Genomic DNA, 19,492 nt, shown 5'->3' on the forward strand with positions numbered 1-19,492 from the left:
GCCGCTGTGACTGTTTCATGAGATTGGCTTTTGAAACAACCAGATAAGGCTTACATCCTTTGTGATAAGTCCTGATATCCAAATGCTGGAGTAGCTTAATATGGCGAATCATTTTCAGGAACCATGTGCTGGATTTAGGCTCAAAAGTGTTCTTTTTCAAAGACATACATTTTAGAAGCTAGATTTCTTGAGAGAAATGGGGAGATCCCACTTTTATCCTGTCTTCCTCGCTGAACATCAAGATGCATTATTTCCCCCCACGGGAAAAGGCTCTTTCCCTTTGGCCTGACATTTGACAATTAAAATTGGGATAGGGTCTCTCATCTGTGGAGGACAGAGCATAGTCCAGATCTCTCTGGGGGCTCTGATTCCATATAGAAGAATGCACTGACTTAGCATGGGGACTTTTCTGTGCATATGGGCAACTGCTGTCCTAGCAACTTCTGTGCTGGGAGAGGGCAGGAATGCGAGGAGACTCCCACCCCTCTTTTACTGTGACTGGGAGATTCCTGTCCTCCTTCCCTCCCTCTTCCCTGTCTTTCCTCTTTACCTTCTGGGGGCCCTAAATTGAATCAAATGGTTTCTCATAGTCATTGCTTATACATCTCTATATTTTAAAATGTTGTTGTTTTCCGAGAGTCTGAGTCAAAGGACTGAGGGGCTTCATCTACAGCTCTAGAGTTTGCAAACACGGAGGTACTAGGGGGTGTGTTCAGTTCTGTTTTGAATGTGAAAATCTTTCTCCTTTTCCTGTTGCAGGAAAGGGCAAGTATTGACAAGGGTTTATCCATTCATTTACTTCCCAAAGCTATTGCCATTGTAACAACGTTATAACTTAGCCCACTGAAAAATAACCTTCATTTTATCTTACTTATAAAAATACAGTCTGTGGGTCTCCTGAGTGGTTCAGTCAGTTGAGCATCTGACTTTGATTTTGGCTTGGGTCTTGATCTCAGGGTCTTGAGATCAAGGCCTGCTCGGGGCTCCACGCTGGGGGTGGCTCCTGCTCAGGCTTCTTTCTCTCCCTCTCCCTCCACCTCACCTCACCACCCTCTTCCCCCCACCCCACCACCCTCTTCCCCCCACCCCGCCCCCCCGCCCGATAAAGAAAAAAGAAAACAGAACTGGAAACTTTGTAGTCTGATCTAGGGTAAGTTCAGATGATTTCCAAACACCATTTTACTGGTTCCCTTATTTCAATTTTATTTTTTTAAGAAGCCAGGAAATACAAGCTAAAAAGTGGAAGGTATATTGTGGAAGAGGTGTCCGTCATACACCTGCTCCGTGAAGAAAGAGTTTTCTTGGCCATTTGAAGTCCCTTCCAGAAACAGTAAGTTTAGCTGATTTATCTTTGTGGCATTTGTACTTGAATATTTAAATAATTGCCTCAAAGGTGGTCAAAATGATAATGAGAGGTGAAGTCAGGAACAACTGAGAAGTTTAAACACACTGCAATCTCTATTGGATACAAAAAGTCAAAGGGTTGGAAAAAGCAGATATGAATGTTGGAATAGTTGGAAGCCTATGGTACCATAGGTAAGACACAGTACAGAACAGTGGCTCAGAGTCGTCCAGACAGACTGCCCTGGCTCAGATCCCATGGTTACCGCTTAGTAGCTGTTTGACTTTGAACAAGCTACTTATGTCCTTTAGGCCTCCATTTCCTCACTGGTAAAATGGGGGATAACAACAATACCAGCCTCATAACATTTCCATGAGGAATGAGTAGACAAGCATGAAGGGCATATCTGGTGCACAGTAAGTGTTCAGTAACTGAAAGCTATTATTGTTATTATTATTATTATTGAAATGTGGAAGACCTTATCAGTGACTTCACAACTAATCCCTGGTTCTCTTTTCTGGATCAAATGAAAAATATCTCAAATAGTGATCTTTATAATATTTTCAAAAGGAAAAATATTCATGAAAAATGTCTGAAATTATCCAAAGTTTCCCCGTTGGAGGAGTTAACGCTACATTCCTTTTTTTCCCCCCAAGATTTTATTTTTAAGTAATCTCTACACCCAATGTGGGTTCAAACTCACAAACCAAAGTCAAGAGTCATGTGTTCCACTGACTAAGCCAGCCAGATGCCCAGCACTATTTTTTAAAGTCTGTGATAGTCCAGGTCTGTAGCATGTAATATATTGCCCTTTGTCAGGGTTGTACATAAGGATTTCCTCTAGCATGGACAGTGTATGTTTCTTGCCACATAAGGAAACATGGCTGATGGGAAATTAAACTGATAGATGAATAGAAGAAATGGGAGAAATCTGTGTGTTTCGGGGAATAATTTAGGGAAATGGGATTAATTGGGGTGTGAGATCCAGTTTTCGCTCTACTTTTTTTTTTTTTTTTAAGAGAGAGGGATACCATGAACAGGGAAGGACAGGGGGAGGAGGAAAGGGAGAATCTCAAGCAGGCTCCACAGTCAGTCAGAGCCCAGTGCAGGGTCGATCCCATAACCCTGAAATCATGACCTGAGGCAAAATCAAGCGTTGGATGCTTCACCGACTGAGCCACCCAGGCGTCCCTAGTTTTTGCTTTACTCTTCACTATACCGAGTAATTTGCTTAATCTCATTGACTCTTGGTTTTCCCATCTTTGGAAATGAAAATTATAGTAATATCCCATTTAATGAAGATTAAATGATTGAAAGTAATATTTATAAATTATAAAGCCCCATATCATTATTTTATTTATTTATTTATTTATTTATTTATTTATTTATTTGACAGACAGAAATCACAAGTAGGCAGAGAGGCAGGCAGGGAGAGAGAGGAGGAAGCAGGCTCTCTGTGGAGCAGAGAGCTTGACATGGGGCTCAATCCCAGGACCCTGGGACCATGACCCGAGCCGGAAGCAGAGGCTTTAACCCACTGAGCCGCCCCGGCGCCCCAAAGCCCCATGCATTTCTCCTGGACCTTCCTGACCCGTGGCCAATGCATTCATAAGGGAAGAAAGAACCCAGGCCGCGATTTCCATCTGTTCAACAGATGAACTGCGTATCACCCAGAGTGGTGTGTTTCTTTTCTTTTTTCTTTTTTTTATTTGTTTATTTACAGCATAACAGTGTTCATTGTTTTGGCATCACACCCAGTGCTCCATGCAGTACGTGCCCTCCCTATTACCCACCACCTGGTTCCTCAACCTCCCACCCCCCCCGCCCCGCCCCTTCAAAACCCTCTGGTTGTTTTTCAGAGTCCATAGTCTCTCATGGTTCATCTCCCCTTCCAGTTTCCCTCAACTCCCTCTCCTCTCCATCTCCCCATGTCCTCCATGTCATTTGTGATGCTCCACAAATAAGTGAGACCATATGATACTTGAGTGGCGTGTTTCTTGCATCCACTCCTCCAGCCACTGCTCCAAGCACCCATCCACCCATCCATTTACCACACTTTCACTGAGCCCTAGCCATGTGCTCTCATTATGCTCTCCATAAAGCTTTGAAAAATCAGTGCCATGGTTTCTCAGAGGTTTCTGACTATGTGCGAGGAGAACTCAACTCAGCTTTCCAGAGTTCTCAATGTCTCCTTAAACCTGAGGAGTGAAGATGTAGAAAAATGAAAAAAAAAAACAAAACCCCAAAAAACCCAAACTAAGAATTATTCAGGTGACATATGTTTTGGACATTTTCCAAACAGGATAATTACCTAAAATCAGTCTGACATTTATATCTCCAGCTTCCCATGCTTGTTAAAATACTTTTCTTGCTGAAATACTCATTGAGCTAAATTTCATCTAACATCTGGCCATTGTATAAATATAGCAATGAAAACATGTCTTGTTGCCTACACATTAGGTATACATTTTAGAAATCCAATTAGTGTTTTATTCTTTCTGTGCATTTTTTTCTTTGATTTTTCTTTAGTGCTGGAGCTACTTTCAGGCTCCTTACTGGAACTATAAGAATTCAAATATTTGGGGCACCTGAGTGGCTCAGTGGGTTAAAGCCTCTGCCTTCGGCTCAGGTCATGAACCCAGAGTCCTGGGATCGAGCCCCACATCGGGCTCTCTCCTCTGCAGGGAGCCTGCTTCCTCCTCTCTCTCTGCCTGCCTCTCAGCCTAGTTGTGATTTCTCTCTGTCAAATAAATAAAATATTAAAAAAAAAAGCATACAGAAGGCAAATATTAAAAAAAAAGAATTCAAATATTTAACCCACATCTACACAACAGCAAAAGCAACTAGATTGAGGTATGGTGCTTTGTAGTATTTCCTAATGATTGTGAGATATTCCTTAAGTTCTTTATTCATTCATGCAATGAACATATACTGAGCAAAATGTCAAGCCTGGTGCTCAATGCTGAGGGTAGGGGATACGGAATAAATAAAAGGCCATCTTAGCCCTTAAGGAGTTTAGAAACCAGTAGAGGAGACAGATACCTACACAAGCTCCTTCACTACGATGTGAAATATGGCTCTTGCCATATTGCCTAACACTGACAAATGCTGTAGGAGAGGTACGTACCCACCCGGCTCCAAAGGCATCATTTGCTACTCATCTGATGGGTGGCACACTACATAATTGATTGTCCTCGATTCTTCTCTAAGGGTCTATAGCTTCTCAAAATTGAGGAGCCTCTCAAACTAAGAACCCAAGGGAGTGTCCCAGAATTCCCTGTGCCTACATTATCTATCTGGGTAGGCAGAATCTGCCAGATGCCCTAAGGACGGATCCTCTGGTTAACAATACCAGCCTCATCTGAGTCACAGTTTTTAACGTCTTCACTTTTAGACTCCTTGTAATGCCAACTGATCTTCAGTGACCTATTCTGCATGGATGTGAACATTTAGAAGTAAGCCTGCAAAAGCACAATTTTCGCTGCGTACATCAGGACCCACCATTGTGTATCCTTTGCAGCCTTTCCTAGAATGCATTCCCTTATGTCGATTCCACCAGTCTTTCATCTGGTGATGATTATACTCAAATATCTAAACCTTTGGGTCATTCTCAAGGATGCTCTTACATTTTAACTTGGTAAAACTGGGAATGAATTTTCAAACATTGTCAGATGCAATGCTTACTTTTCAAACATTAAAAGTTTATTTGCACAAACTTAGTCGTATGAGATACAATGTAATTCATGGAAAGCCACCACAATGCTAATACTTAATAGATTTTTCCAAATATTAGATGTTACAGTTTAAATCTCAACATTAGCTCTGATGTTGGAATAACATTTCAGTTAATAAATAATTGTGACTATAACCATATGTTCAGTTTATTCTCATCAGTTTATCATGAATTACAATTGTGATTTGGGTCATAAAAGTGATAAACAATTATATTTTCATAAACTGCATGTTTATTTAATTAATCCTGAAGAGAATCTAAAAAGATATTCCAATGGGTTATAGAAATTAGGTGTAATTTTCAGCTTCGTGGGTAACACTATAACTGCTTTCCTAGGGTATGGTCATCTGCAAAAGCGAGTGGCCACAGTTTTTGAGCCTCGAATTAAATGTCTTCTATGTATTTCAGAGAACTATGAATTTCAGAAGTTACTGCTATTTTGGGGTGTTCTATAAAGTATTACAACACCAATGCAAGCACACAAAATTTGTGGTAAAGAAAGTGAGTTTATACTTTCAAGATAGTAGTCACATCTTCCTAATAATTTTGATGCCATACACATATTAGGAAAGAATTACTTTCAGACATAAGATATTCTCAATTTGCCTGATCTATAGTGCTTATAATGAGAAGTTATGTTGGCCTTGTATCGTCTGCTAAGGCTGTCTCTTGAGCTCCTACTGTCATCTAGTTGTCACAAAGGCAATTTCTCTGTCAAATGTTTATAACACGCGGGGGTAGTATCAACACGAAGCAACAAAGGGCCTCATCAGGATTAATGGTAGTGCTTGAATTTGTTACTCTGTTCTGGAATTTTCTTATGTTACTGAATTTGAACCAGTAGGCTAAGTTGCCTGGTTTCACGGCCTAAGAAAATATTCTGTCCTATTTGGAATCAGACTCTAACAATTAATCAGATAGTTTAATGCCACATCTATGTTATTCAAATATTTCTAATCCTTTCATAACCTTTTCCAGACAGCTAGGACCTATCGACGGCGTTAGGAGAAGAGTCAGAAAGGGGAAGAATGTATGAAAAGCATCAAATGGTAGAAACAAGGTGTAGGAATCTTACATTTAGCCAACAATTCAGGTACCAGACAATATTTCCTTCTGTTGTAAAAGTTTAGGACTCTTGGGGGAAAAAAAAGGCAACTTCAATAACAAAATAATACATTCAAATGTTGGGCCCCAAATACTTAAGAAAGCCCCCCAAACTTAAAAACGTCTCTTACCCTTTGTACTTCTTTCGACAAACTATATACATTTTCATTGTAGGGACCATCTTACAGTTTTGGGGTGCCTGTTGTATTTTTCCATAGGGAAGAGACGCTCGGAATTTCTTCCTGGCTGGGTATAATTCATTTATGTCCTTCTAGTTTTTTCTCTCTGATCTGTTTTCTTTCTATCTGTCAGCGGCTCTCTCCTGGGAGCGGCGCGATGCACTTCATTAATAAGAAGGGATTAAAGGAAAAAGCCCTCGTCTCCTAATACACTTGGATAATTTGGTGCCATCCACAAGGCAATAGACCCCTGCTGCATAGATGTCATTAGAAAGGTACAATTTCATTACTTTTTACTGGCAGAGCCTTGAGTGAAATACAAAATATGTTGTCTCATATGCAGGGGAAAAAAAGTACCAAAGCTTTCATTCACTCTACGCCTCTAAAATATTAGAACGCAAAAATATATTTTATGGTTCTTACATTTATATTGCCTTCCCTTAGTTGTCCTTGAAATCAAGCTTTTATTAAATACTGAACAAAATCAAGATTAGAAGAAATTTATTTACATTCTTAAATCCTAAATGAAATTCATATATTTTTATTAACTAACACAAACCTACTAAGTGCCAGGCACTCTGCTGGTGGCTGGAAAGCAATTGACAAAAACATCACTCATACCTTTTTTTTTTTTAAGCACTAACTTATTGAATACTCTAACTAGAAGTGAGTATAAAAGTGAGTGCATAAGAAGTAAACCATATGGCTGAATAAAATGGATTGTAAGCCAGCAAATTGTAAGCATATTAAAGAAATCTTTTAAACGTGTGCTTGTTAACCTAACTGCTGAGCTGACATATTTGACCTGGCTGATAGCATTATCTTTTGAGCTTACATCAGCCCCCCACACCCCCCTCGCCCGATTTTCAGCCTTTAGTGGTATACTGTACAAACATTTGAAAAGACAGGCATGAGCCATCATGAGAATCTCACCCTGTTTCCTATAGATGCCTCCCCAAACAGAAAATGATCAATGGGTCTCCCTGGTGGAGACTGTGGCTGGCCACATATCTGAGTAGACGGCCTGGGGTTTAGGAATCTGCCATGAAAACCACCAGTGGTGCTCCCAGGCGTTGCCCTGGTGTGGTGACTCCCTGGGGACCTCGAGCATCACTTTCTTAGCACCGAAGAGAATCAGGTTGAACAGTGGTCCATTATCTCACTGCCACAGACACGCATCTGCCACTAACACTAAAAAGTGGCACATGGTTGGAGCCGTGCGTGGGAGAAGAAAGCCCTTGATTATCAGCTTATTTCCAAGCCGTTCTTTGCTGGGTTTTTGCTTCCCTACTAGTTGTGTTTTCAGTGAAACTGTCATTTGCAGCTCTTGGTCTAAGACAAAGTCTAGCCTGGGTGGTTAAGATGATAGAGACTGGGGTTCCCAGAGACCTTTCTACTAACTAGGCACAGCTGTTCAGGAAGAACGACATGTCTCAACAAATACATGAGTTAGTAATGAAAATGCTTAAAAACAGTGTTGGGTTCCTAGGTACAGTATCTCTAAAAATGAAAGATCGGTTATCTAGTCCGCTCTGCGTATGGAGTGTTCTCAGGTCCTCACCCTTTCACTCTGCAACCATGGCCTTCCTTGTTTCTCCTGCATTTTCATTCATTAAAATACCATCACATGCCACACTGAAGACTATCAACGAACCTATGAGAGGTGAGAGAGCAGCAGAAATGGGGGCCAGGCAGGGCCCCACCTAACACCTTCCAGAGTGAGCAGAGCTTAATAACAAAAAGTTAGGATTCAGCTAGTTATGTTCTTGTTATCAAAAAGAAATCTCAACTAATGTTTAAATGTAGACAACCAAAGTCACAAATAAACAAAACCCCCCGTTTTGTCAATAAATTAAAAAAATAAGCAACATGGTTAAGTGGTTAAATGCTTCCATTGTTAACCTCATGTGGTGTATTTGAGGAAGGGCACTGAAAACAGATCAACTATTTGATTCCAGAATATAGATTCCTTTTTCCTTACGATTTTTTTATAATGGCAATTTTTCCTCCACTCCAGTAAGATCTTATGAGTCTGTTTGTCCTGTTTGTCTTAATAGCTGTTTCTTATGATTTGGATGTTTTATTAGGTGGAAACAATAAATATACAGGTTTTCTGAACATTCTTCAGATTTCTGGGCTTTCTGTCTGCATTACCTTGGGCACTGAGGAAGAGGAAGGAATATTATGAATTGGAGTTCAGGTTGAAAGTTGGGTATTTGACATATATAAAAATGGAAACAATTCATTAGCAATGACCCTTGTTAATGTTGTCTTGCCGAGGTAGTTCATAGTAAGGGACTGTCCATAAAAAAGCACGTTATATTTCCTCTCTTGAATGTGCATGACTCTGTGACATGCTGTCCCTTGCCATTGAAAAACTTGACTTACTGGAATAAATACTCCAACAAGGATCAACAATCCCAGGGTCATGGTAGAGGAGGATTAAGCTGATAGGTATGTCTCTAACTTCTGCCAGGCAAGACTTAACCAAATCTTGATCAACAATTTAAAGTGATTATTCATAAGTGGCAGCAGGATTAGCTAGATTCATATTTGCTTTGGGGACACTTTAAGAAGACTTCTTTTTTAGATTTGGAATTCACAATAGGTTTCTTCCATTCCTCCTTGGTGGAACAAAAAAATATTTCTTATCTACCCTGAATAATAAGACATGAGAAAACAACCCTGCGTATGGTTAATTTATAACAAATCTGTTTCCTTAATGGGTGGAAGGAAATCTGAGGACAGTTCTGAGGGTTCCTGTCTGCTTTCAGTGCCATCTTCTAGTCATACTGAAGACAGCACCTCGCCCGATGGGTCTTTCCCTTTCTTCTCCTCACCCCGGTCAATGTCAATCACGTGCACCACTCCGGGTTTTAGGATCAAGTCGTCAGTCTCTACCTGACTCCTGTTGTCCTCCACCTCCATGTAGCTCCCCTTGGTTTGCTGGGCAGCTTTGCTGAAGGCTTCTTTCAAACGACGTTTGAGTTCAACATCTGGACAGAAGACGTACTCGTAAAGGCCACCAGCGAGGACAGCTCCTATTATCGGTCCAACCCAATATATCTGGGGGAAAAGATGGAAGAGTTATGGAGTGAAAGTGGAGGAAAACTATTCCTTTGAACAACTCACAAATCTAGAGCCTAGCTGGATGACATTAAGGGAGCCAATGTGCCGTGCAGAAGAAAGCAGGATTGGAAAGAATATAAGAAAATGTATCACCTGCACATCAGAATTCCGTAAACTGCTAAATAACATGTGAACGGAAAACAGGGAAAGGCTGTTTTCTCTTTTCTTGCTTTTATTAGCTATTTCCTTTCCATTTCCTGATAATCCTTAAAGTTGAGATAGCTCCTTTTGGTGGTGGGGGGCAGGGAACGGCACATTAAGTGTGCACCAAGAGTTCTTCAACTGAAAAAAAAAATTCTGGAGAGTACTTTTCTTATTTTCTCAATATTGCCATCTTACGTTGGTTTCCCACCGAACTGCGATCAACACACAGAAGTTATCGTTTGAGATCTAGTTATTCAGCAGAGTGTGATGGATGGAATCCCAGCTCCCAGCTCCACCACTCAACAATCTGGTGAGTTCTTGCATCAGTTACGTGACTTCTTTTTTTTTTTTAATATTTTATTTATTTATTTGACAGAGAGAGAGGTCACAAGTAGGCAGAGAGGCAGGCAGAGAGAGAGGAAGAAACAGGTTCCCCACTGAGCAGAGAGCCCGATGCGGGGCTCGATCCCAGGACCCTGAGATCACGACCCAAGCCGAAGGCAGAGACTTAAACCACTGAGCCACCCAGGCACCCCAGTTACGTGACTTCTTAAACCTTAATTTCCTCATCTACAAAGTGGGGATTATAATAATGCAGACCTCACTGGTTGTAAAAATCAGATGGAAATAATCCCTGTAAAGTACTTATTCGTTCCAATTTCATAGCAACCGTCTCCATTCCATGTTTCCTAGACAATATAAAGTTGTATGAGAATAGGCTGGTGATAAATCATTACATGATTTCCTTCCCTAAAATCTGGCGATTTGATTTAATTGAAAACCTCATGATTTGTTCATTACTCTTCTTTCATCCTCATGGTTCCTACCATGGTCATGAGGTGAAAAAAACCCAGTACCTTGTTTATGGGTGATGGTTAGTTGAGGATTAGCAACTCTATAGGATTTTTCATTCAACAAATGGAAGCTTTTTATCATACCGTTATTGTGTTTAGAGTAAACTAAATGTTAAGTTTTGGAAAACTTCAGCATTTGCTTGGAGTACATATATGCGGCAGAAAGGCAGACATTCATTCAACAGTTTCAGCGGAGCAATGGAGACCTTGTTTACTGAGCCAGCTGTACTTAGCATTTTTCTTATATTAACTCCCATGATTCCAACAGGAACCTTTGAGGTAGATATGATTATTGTCCTGATTTTATGGGTAAGAAAATGGATACCTTGAGAGGGCAAGAAGCTTGCTTAGGATTTCATGCTTAGCAAGTGCTTGAGCTGGGGTTTCAGGTCTGTGTGAGTTTAAACTTCTCTTTTGAACTACTGCCCTGCTTTTCATGAGATTCCCCTTTTCTCAATTGAAAAAAAAAATAGAAGGAATGCTTCTGGCTTAAAACACTCTCCGTAAGTGAATTTCATGTAGCATCCTCGTTGATAATTCTAAAGAAAACTCAAAATTTGAGCTGTTGCTGATCTCATATGCTTCATATGGAAACTCTCAGTAGAGTGATTACAAGGACCAAGCTCCTTACTTGAACAGAAAGAAACCGTGTAAAAACCTCTGCCCAATCAGAGAAGAAACTAGAGCCCTCCTTTAAATGTCTTTGCCCTCTGCTCGTTAGATATGTTCTAGTCCCCATGCTACGACTCCCACAAAGGAGGCAAAGTTCTTCTAAATAATTAATTAGATGCATCCCCAAAACTCCAACACAGAAGACATCTAGTTACACGCTCCCCAAAAAGAGCAAATCTCAGTTTCAAGTGTTATTCTCAAACAAAAGTCATAACATACTTAAAAAGGACTTTCAAAATTTATAAAGGTAAATAATTTTTCTTGCTAAAAATATAGATGAAAGTGCGAAGAGGAAAGCTGAAACAGTGTCATTACACTATCTAGAAAACTCACCATTAACATTTTGATATTATTATAGTCTATCAGTCAAGCTCTCTGTCTATAAATATGCTGTAAATTAGTTCTAAAATCCACACACCTATTGCTGCAGAATGGGCATTTGTGTTCAGTGGGATTAAGTTTGTTATAAAATAGCAAGAAGGGGAAAACTTTAATGCAGTCAACAAGTTAAGAAGTTTCCTACTGGGGCACCTGGGTGGCTCAGTGGGTTAAGCCTCTGCCTTCGGCTCAGGTCATGATCTCAGGGTCCTGGGATTGAGCCCCGCAATGGGCTCTCTGCTCGGCAGAGAGCCTGCTTCACCCCACCCCGCCCCCGCCTGCCTCTGCCTGCTTGTGATCTCTATCAAATAAATAAATAAAATCTTAAAAAAAAAAAGAAGTTTCCTACTAGTCGAATTTTAGCTAGCCTACTGCAACCACTAGGTAATTAATAAAAATATATACTTTCATCCACATTTTAAAGTCCTCATAACTAAAATTAATAATTGCTAGTTGTCTAAATTGTAATTGTAAAAATAGTTTGAATTTAAGAAAGTTGAACTTACAGTTGTACTTTTACCATAAGTAACTATATACTACTCATTAAAAATTCCATTCCTGTTAATATGGCAAATTTTGAGGCATAAATGGAAATATCAGTGGCAAAATGACCAATCCTATGGATGGTATATATTGACAATCTTTGCATGGCTGGGTCCAAAATCTGGCTTTTGAGCACTGACTCTCATTCTTTGAGGATTGAAATTACGTCTAAAGGTTCAGTACACTTTGAGCTGTGAATGTCGATAGTAGTGGTGGGATTTCCTCTCATTTGTAATGTGCACTGCGGTTGAGAGGAAGTAACACAAGTAACATATAGTTATATTCTTGAATTAAAAATTAAATTTGTAAAATCGCCTTCACAGCACATCAATGACAATCAAAGGCAGCGCTACTTGAAGCTGGCTTACGTAAGTCTCCTATTTTTACTGGTTCTTTTAAGTTAGTCTAGGAGTAGCCTTAAAACTGCCATGTTACTCACTTAATGGATTTAAGTTCCTGTGTGGTAAGAAACAACTGAAATAGAATGGATTGCGGTATTTAGAAATGGACATCCCTACGCTCTCGAAGCACTGCCACCCCATGAAAAAGTAGGTTAGCCACGAGACTGGAAAGCACGCCTCTTTGGAAAGTCACTGATGTTTCAGCTATGGGTATGGTGATAACAGCATAAACATTTGCATCATTTATTCCTCTCCATCTGCAGTTCAAATGCTTCCAGCTCACATACTATTAATTGGGTTCACGCTTTTGTAAACAAAAAAGATAAATATTTTTGCTATGGGCAGTGCTTTTAAGCATTTCTTTCTTCTTTTTTTTTTAATTTTTTTGAATTTTTTTGCAAGTGTATATTTTGTTATTGCCAGGAAGGCTTTAGTTTCAGTGACTGAAATCCCATATTCACCAGCCACCCTGATTTTCGCTTGTTCCCCACAGGTAAGTCTATCAGATACAGTGCCCAGAGCAGTGCTGATTGAAAAAGAAAGACTATTATGGAAGGCCCTGAATAGATATAAGATATGATGTTTTATAGTAAATCTGGGCTAGTCTCTCCCTGGTCTTTATGAAAGGTGTAGGAAAGTGGGGAGTCAAGGTTGGAAGGGAGTAAGAAAACTGGCAAGCAAAGAAAAAAAAAAAAAAGAGCTCTGTGGGTAGTTGTCCCCAACTGTAGAAGGACAGGAATTATCAACATGATGATTACCCAGTGGTTTTCCCAATTTCCCATGATAACTGCAGGTCCAAAGGATCGGGCGGGGTTCATGCTGGCACCGGTGTAATTGATCTACAGGAAAAAAGAAAACAACTTCAGACATTGCTGAGACAGGACTAGTAGCAGGAAGCATTCACTGCAATTTGCTACCATTTGCCAAGTCAGAGGAACTGTCAAGATGTTAGCAGCTATATCAACATTTCTCATCACAAAGTTAACAAAATAATCACCTAAAATGGACAGACGTGGCTGGATACTAAAGAACTACAGCTGTAAAACACCACATCTTTAAGCCAGCTCTAGGGTGAGGGTAAATGAAATGAATCAATTATTTAAATAGACTTGGAAACTTACTGCAAATAAATGTCCAATTGCAACAGAAAATCCAATTGCTAAAGCTACTGAACCAGTGACATCAGTCCGTTTGGAATCACAGCTGGCAAAAATAGTAAACACCAACTGAAATGTGATGATCAACTCCACCAGGAGACCGTGACCAGCAGAAAGATTTCCATGAACCTAGAAAGAGAAAAATGCTCCATCTGAATCAAAGCACGAGTATATTTTCTGTGATAACATATCATAGTGGAAGGCATACTTCAATGGTTAATTTGAATCATCTCTTCTACCCCACAATGAATGTGGATGTACCCCTACATCCAAAAAAAGAAAAAAAAAAAAAGGAATTCATTTCCACTCATCTTGGGTCATCAGAGATAGTTAATTACTCGTACAATGACCAAGCGGGAATTTGTGCTGAATGTTCTTTTCTACAAAGGAAGCAGAAGTGTGTACCACTGTTGCACTTAACTTATAAAGGAGTTTCTTGAGAATCTTATAATTTTATAAGGCAATGATTAAATCCATTAATTAGGTTTAAATAAATTAATATACATTTCAATTAAAATTTAAACTGTGTGTGGGTTTTTTTTTTTTTTTAAATCAATCCTGGTGCTGAGCTAACGACCGATGTTCCTAACCAGTTAAGGACAAAACTAGGATCAAGTGCCAATTTATTGTTCTAAGTGTGGCCCTTGATGTAGATCATTTTAAATCTCATGAGTGTGATAGGAAACAAAATTGTTTCTTCTGCTAGTGCACCAACAAATAGTTGGAATAAAAATGGCTTAAGCTAAATATATAGTCTAGTATAGTCGCTAGGAGGGGAGAAAGAGCAAGGGGAAAAAAAACTCCACAATTTTTGTGCCACCTAGCCTAATAATATTCAAGACACTAGAGGATGAACAGTGATTATATATGGATACAATCAATGTTGCTGGGATGAGTTTTCAAGCATATCAAGAGTCATCAGAAATCCTCTAAGAAGAAATTAGCAATTTTAGGAAATTCTCTCAGGCTATTGGGGTGTCATGTAGCAGGGGTCTGCAAGAAGCCTGGAGTCCTAGTTTGAAAATAAGAGCCAAAGATGTTACCGTGGTGACCCCCAAGCCCCCGACCACACTGGAAGGTGTGACGAGGTAGAGAATCCCAGCTCCGATGATGGCGCCCAGGCACTGGGCTGTGACATAGAAGACAGACTTGGCGATGCTGATCTTCCTGGTACACAGCATGGCCACTGTCACAGCGGGGTTGATGTGGCCGCCGCTGATGTGGCCAAAGCACTGTACCATAGTTGCAATGCTGAGTCCGAAGCAAAGGGAGATGAGAACCATGTCGACAGGTAGTGGCTTTTCCGTTCCCCCCCAGTTGATGGTGGATCCCAGGCTGAGGAGCACAAAGATGAGCATAGCCAGAAATTCTGCTGTGACTGCCTTCCAGAAAGCTTGAGTCCAGACCCCTCTGAAGGCCACCATGATGTTCTCTCTTCTACACAATGGTCCACACTTACTGAAAAGAAAACAAATGGTATCAGTCTACCAAAGCAGGGTTCATGAATTTGGGTGAAGACTCCAGGCGTACATATAATCTTGCCTCACTGTGGGGAATGGCCCTCTCAAAGGTTATTTGCATATCAAGAAAGAATGCTTCCAAGAAACCTTCCTAATTAATTGTCTCCTTAACAGTCAAATTGTGACGCTGGCCTCCTTTTATTTAGTAGTCAAAGCTCTTTCAATAGCACCGATGAGTGCCTAGAAAGGGAAGTACAGTTTGTTTAGTTTCTTAAGGAACGAAGAAGGGAATACATGTACTTGATTGAGAGCAGAGTTAATTCCCTCAGAGTACGTTTTTAAGTTTCACTCGACTTTTAACACGCCATTTATAGTTTGAACGCAAAGCAATACACACACAAAAACGGAGGTTTTTTTGCCGTTTTGCCCTTGGTTGCGCAAAATGGCATTCTGAAAATGGGTTTGTGGAGCGCGACGCTCCTCTTCCCCAGCAGAGACTGCGGATTTCGGGAGCAGGCCCGCGAGGAGGCCCGGGTGCTGAAGCTGGTCTTTGGAGAAGCCGGGTCGTTCCGGGGAGGGGAGCTCAGGGTGACTGGCAGGGGCGGTGGGAGCTGCCAGGGCCGGAGCGGCGACAGGGACACGCTCTCCGTCTCCCTTGCGGACCTGGGCGCGCGGCGCTGGGCCGTGTCAGCGTCGGGCCCCAGGGGGCCACCCCCGCGCGGGTGCCAAGTGGACAAACAGTCGCGGCCCCGCCCCCGCCCCGCCCCGTCCCAGGCGTCCCGGCAGCCGCAGCTGTATCCTGGCCTCCGCCGTGGTTTTGGAAGCCTAGGGGACAGTCCCATCTTGTGCCCGACCCTTTCTCGACCCCCGACGTGACCCCCTCAGACATGCTTCCCCAAAGAGACCCTGCAGGCGTGTGTGGACGCCCCGGGCACCTGGTCCGCGCCCTCCAGGGGCAGCCGAGTTCCGGGACCGGGGGCGCCGGGCAGGGGGCGGTGGTCCTCCGAGTAGGAGGCTGCGCGGGGAGTGGCTGTTCCCCCGCGTCTTCTTGGTGGCCTTCTCCTTCTGCGTGGCCCAGAAAGACGGCGGGGACCTTGTGTGTGTATGGGGGGGGGGGGGGTGCAGCAAGCACTTTCTTCCTCCAGTCCGTTTTCCTCTTAATTGTCCGAGGATCTTCGGGACTGAGAAGGGATGGGGTTTGAGGATATTAATGCCAACTGCTGGTTTGGGTAAGAAATGACTAGAATTCCCAATGTGAGGGACAATTACTCTAGTTACCCCATTATTCAAGGCATTTGGCCTTATCCTTTGCCCGTGATCGTGGCGAGAGGAAAGGAGTGTAGAAACACTGATCACCAGAGGGCTATGAGAAAAGGGTTAGGCTAGAAAGCCAGGTATTTGAACGGATTAGAGTTATTACAGCTTTTCCCTTGATGTATAGGGAAGAGGAACCCCCCCCCCCCCCCCACCCCAAGCCTGGGTTCTGGATGAGCAGTGGGGAAATGCTGGACCAAAAAGAGCTAGGGAACTCTCCCTTGACCTTTAGGATCTCAGCTCAACCTCTGGTTTGATACCGGGAGAAACCCATTTTTGGCCCAACCTGCTCCGGAGGGCGCACAGCCTGCCCTGCCTGTCCTAGGTGTCCTCTGCCTGTGAACTCCTCTAAGTAATTACAAAAATGCCCAACTGAGAGGACAATGGCATCATATTCCCTAGAGAAAGAGAAAATAAGGAGCCAAAACAGCCCTTGGAATGGAGTAGGAGCATGCCCTGAGGGAGACATTAAAAATATCCCCAAGGGGGAGAAACTGAAAGAACTCACAGATTGAAAGAAGCAAGGAATGGGGCTTCTGAACTCACCAGCAGCCCTGGCTGCAGCGGGTGGGGGTGGGGACCCCCCCCCCCCCCCCCCCCCCCCCCCCCCCCCGCAAAGGGCTACCACAGGTGCTGGTCCTCTACAGCTGGATTAAGTGGGAAAGAGGAAGAGGACAAAGCAGGAAACCAAGAAGGCTGGTGGGCAGGACACCTCAGGTCCCTTTTCAACAGCAAGGATCACCAGGAGAGGCGGGCCCTGCAAAGGCCGCCTCCTGGCTACACCCCGGGTCCCTCACTTTCCCCAGCCCCCCAAGTTCTATCTCCCTGCCTGTTCTCTCCCGCCTCTCCAGAGACCTAATTTAAGAAACTGACTTGCTCTTTCAGCTTCAAATTTTCATCAGTCAGAGAAATTAAAACAACAACAACATCAAAAAATTTAAAAAAAAATTTAAAAAACCCAATAGATAAATATACTCCTAAGCAGTGCTTTTAGCTTTTTTTGGAAAACCCACAGAATCTGATGTTCTTCCAGGGCAGAGTGAACAGCCTCAGTTAGCTGCGAACCCCAGAGTTGCCAGGCAGCGCATACATACCCCTGACCTTCCAAGTGCTCACCTTGGCAGGCAGAGTCTGTCATAGCTCCTGTTATTATCGGCGATGCTCCCTTATGCGTTCTCACTCTCGGAAAATGGATCAACACTATTTGTTTTGCTTCTCTCGCCCCAGAACAAAGGGGGTTTGTTGATGTGTCCGGGTTGTACTGAACCAGGCACATTACTTTCTAGCTGAGCACACAGCCTGATCCACTTCTGGACAGCTGAGCCTCCCGGTGAGTAATTTTTCTGATGAAAAATACTGTAGATAGATTTCGTTCCATAGGGTAATTTCCCTGTGCATGCACAGGTCTCAGATATTTGGAGGATTTTGCAACAAAGCATCCTTTTTTTCTTCTCCCTTCCCTATGCCTCTCTTATGATTATGCCAAGTACCCAGATCTAAAAGAATCACCTACCTGCCCTATAGTTTCCTTCTAGATTCTGTCTGAGAAGACACATATATCTATAATAAAAGAGAGTTTCATCTTTTGGCCCCGCGCTTTGTTCCCTTAAGGCAAAGAAGGACTTACCCCCACTGCCTTGCTGCGGGTCTGCCACTCATGCCTTCCCTGGCCAGAGTGCAGCTCTCATTGCCTGCCCGGCAGCTCCCAGTGCACTGGGAGTCAGATTACGGCCACTTGTCTGATTGGGTTTTTGGAGTGTAGGGGTGGAAAGACTCTGCACCATGTGGCAATCGTCAAGTTATATTTGAACTTGAAATAACTTCTCTCTACCTGATCACCGTAGACACAGGGCATTTCAGGAACACGAAATGTTTGCTTACATTGCATTTCTTTATCTGGTCATCTTTGAAACTGAGAATTTCCCCCAATTTTATTTCGATTCTTCTCACCACAGTGGATTGCTGAGAATTTGTCTTGTTTGGTTATGTGTCGTAGTTGAAATTGGGCACCTATGAGAAAACAGATTTGTGTTATTCAGCAGTTGAGATGGGTTGAGATCTGGGCTGTAGTACATTTGCTTTTGAGAGGCTGAATTTCCAGTGGCTTCTTTTGAAGTTTTTGATCTGAGAAGTAGCGTTTTAAGTACAGTAGATAAGTCCATCTGTAGCTGGGTAACACTGATTTGGATAATAGGAAAATAGGAAAAATAGGAAATAAGACTATTCCAGGGTGCTCCGCTGACTGTTATGTTAATAACAATTGTTGAGTAAGAAGTAGCAAATTTAAAAATATGGAGGTTGGGTGGGGATACAATTTTTGGAAATGGAATGCAAATTTAATATCTGCAAACCTAGGGACAGGACTGGCGACATCATTTGTGGGGCCTGGTTCGGAAGACCGCATCACAACTATGATTTTCTGTTTTCTCGTCCTGTTTGGGGACTTGGGATTTGGGGATGGGTGAAGAGCCATTAGAGAGGGATGAAAATTTTGAGTGTGAATTTCAGAGGAACAGTGTATTATTCTCTCAAGCATTCTCAGATAACAAAGGTTGTTGACTTGACATCCTTAAGAATGTGGTTGCACAGTATGGTTGTCCATGGGGTGGGGATTTAGGGGATTAGCCTTCTTAAAATGTGCTCCCTGAAGGTAAGAATAAATTCTGTCGAGAGGGGGAAGGGGTCACTGATGTGAATTCACAAAGAACATGTAAACAATGTGATGTTGATTCTTAAAGCTCTTAATCATTCAGATTTTAGAGTACGATTAAAAAAAAAACGGGTCACAAATGTTTTTAAAAAATTTGAAAACTTCCATTTTCTAGACAGAAGTGCTAATCGCTCTGACCCTAAGACCACGGAGTCAGAAGGGACTCTGAGGTCTATGAACCCAAGGACAGACGCTGCAGTGTTTAGGTTCTTTCTTGTGAATGAAGCCCCTGGTCTTCTCCACAAGAATCCATCATGAGTGGTACTCCCTTGGGGCCACCGATCACGGAGAGGATGTTTTTCAGGCCCACTCTTTGCAGGTTGCCCTAGGCTCATTAGCATTCATTCCCTGGCCTTGGCAAGTTCCCGTCAC

General features: G+C 42.2%; 1 protein-coding gene across 2 annotated transcripts; it reads right to left on the minus strand.

Annotated features, from left to right (window-relative positions):
* Positions 1–5,022: 5,022 nt before the first annotated feature.
* On the minus strand, positions 5,023–18,128 carry AQP4 (aquaporin 4). Of its 2 annotated transcripts, none has more exons than XM_046025781.1 (5): positions 18,038–18,128; positions 14,680–15,094; positions 13,601–13,765; positions 13,238–13,318; positions 5,023–9,424 (listed from the first exon to the last, which is right to left on the minus strand). In XM_046025781.1, the coding sequence occupies exons 1-5, from the start codon at positions 18,067–18,069 to the stop codon at positions 9,146–9,148; spliced, it is 972 nt and encodes a 323-aa protein (XP_045881737.1). In that variant the 5' UTR covers positions 18,070–18,128; the 3' UTR covers positions 5,023–9,145. The 2 variants fall into 2 exon arrangements, with proteins under 2 accessions (XP_045881737.1, XP_045881738.1); XM_046025782.1 differs by lacking the exon at positions 18,038–18,128 and adding an exon at positions 17,527–17,593.
* Positions 18,129–19,492: the final 1,364 nt, after the last annotated feature.

The sequence above is a fragment of the Meles meles genome, chromosome 12, assembly GCF_922984935.1.
Source record: "Meles meles chromosome 12, mMelMel3.1 paternal haplotype, whole genome shotgun sequence".
NCBI classification, from domain to species: Eukaryota; Metazoa; Chordata; class Mammalia; order Carnivora; family Mustelidae; genus Meles; species Meles meles.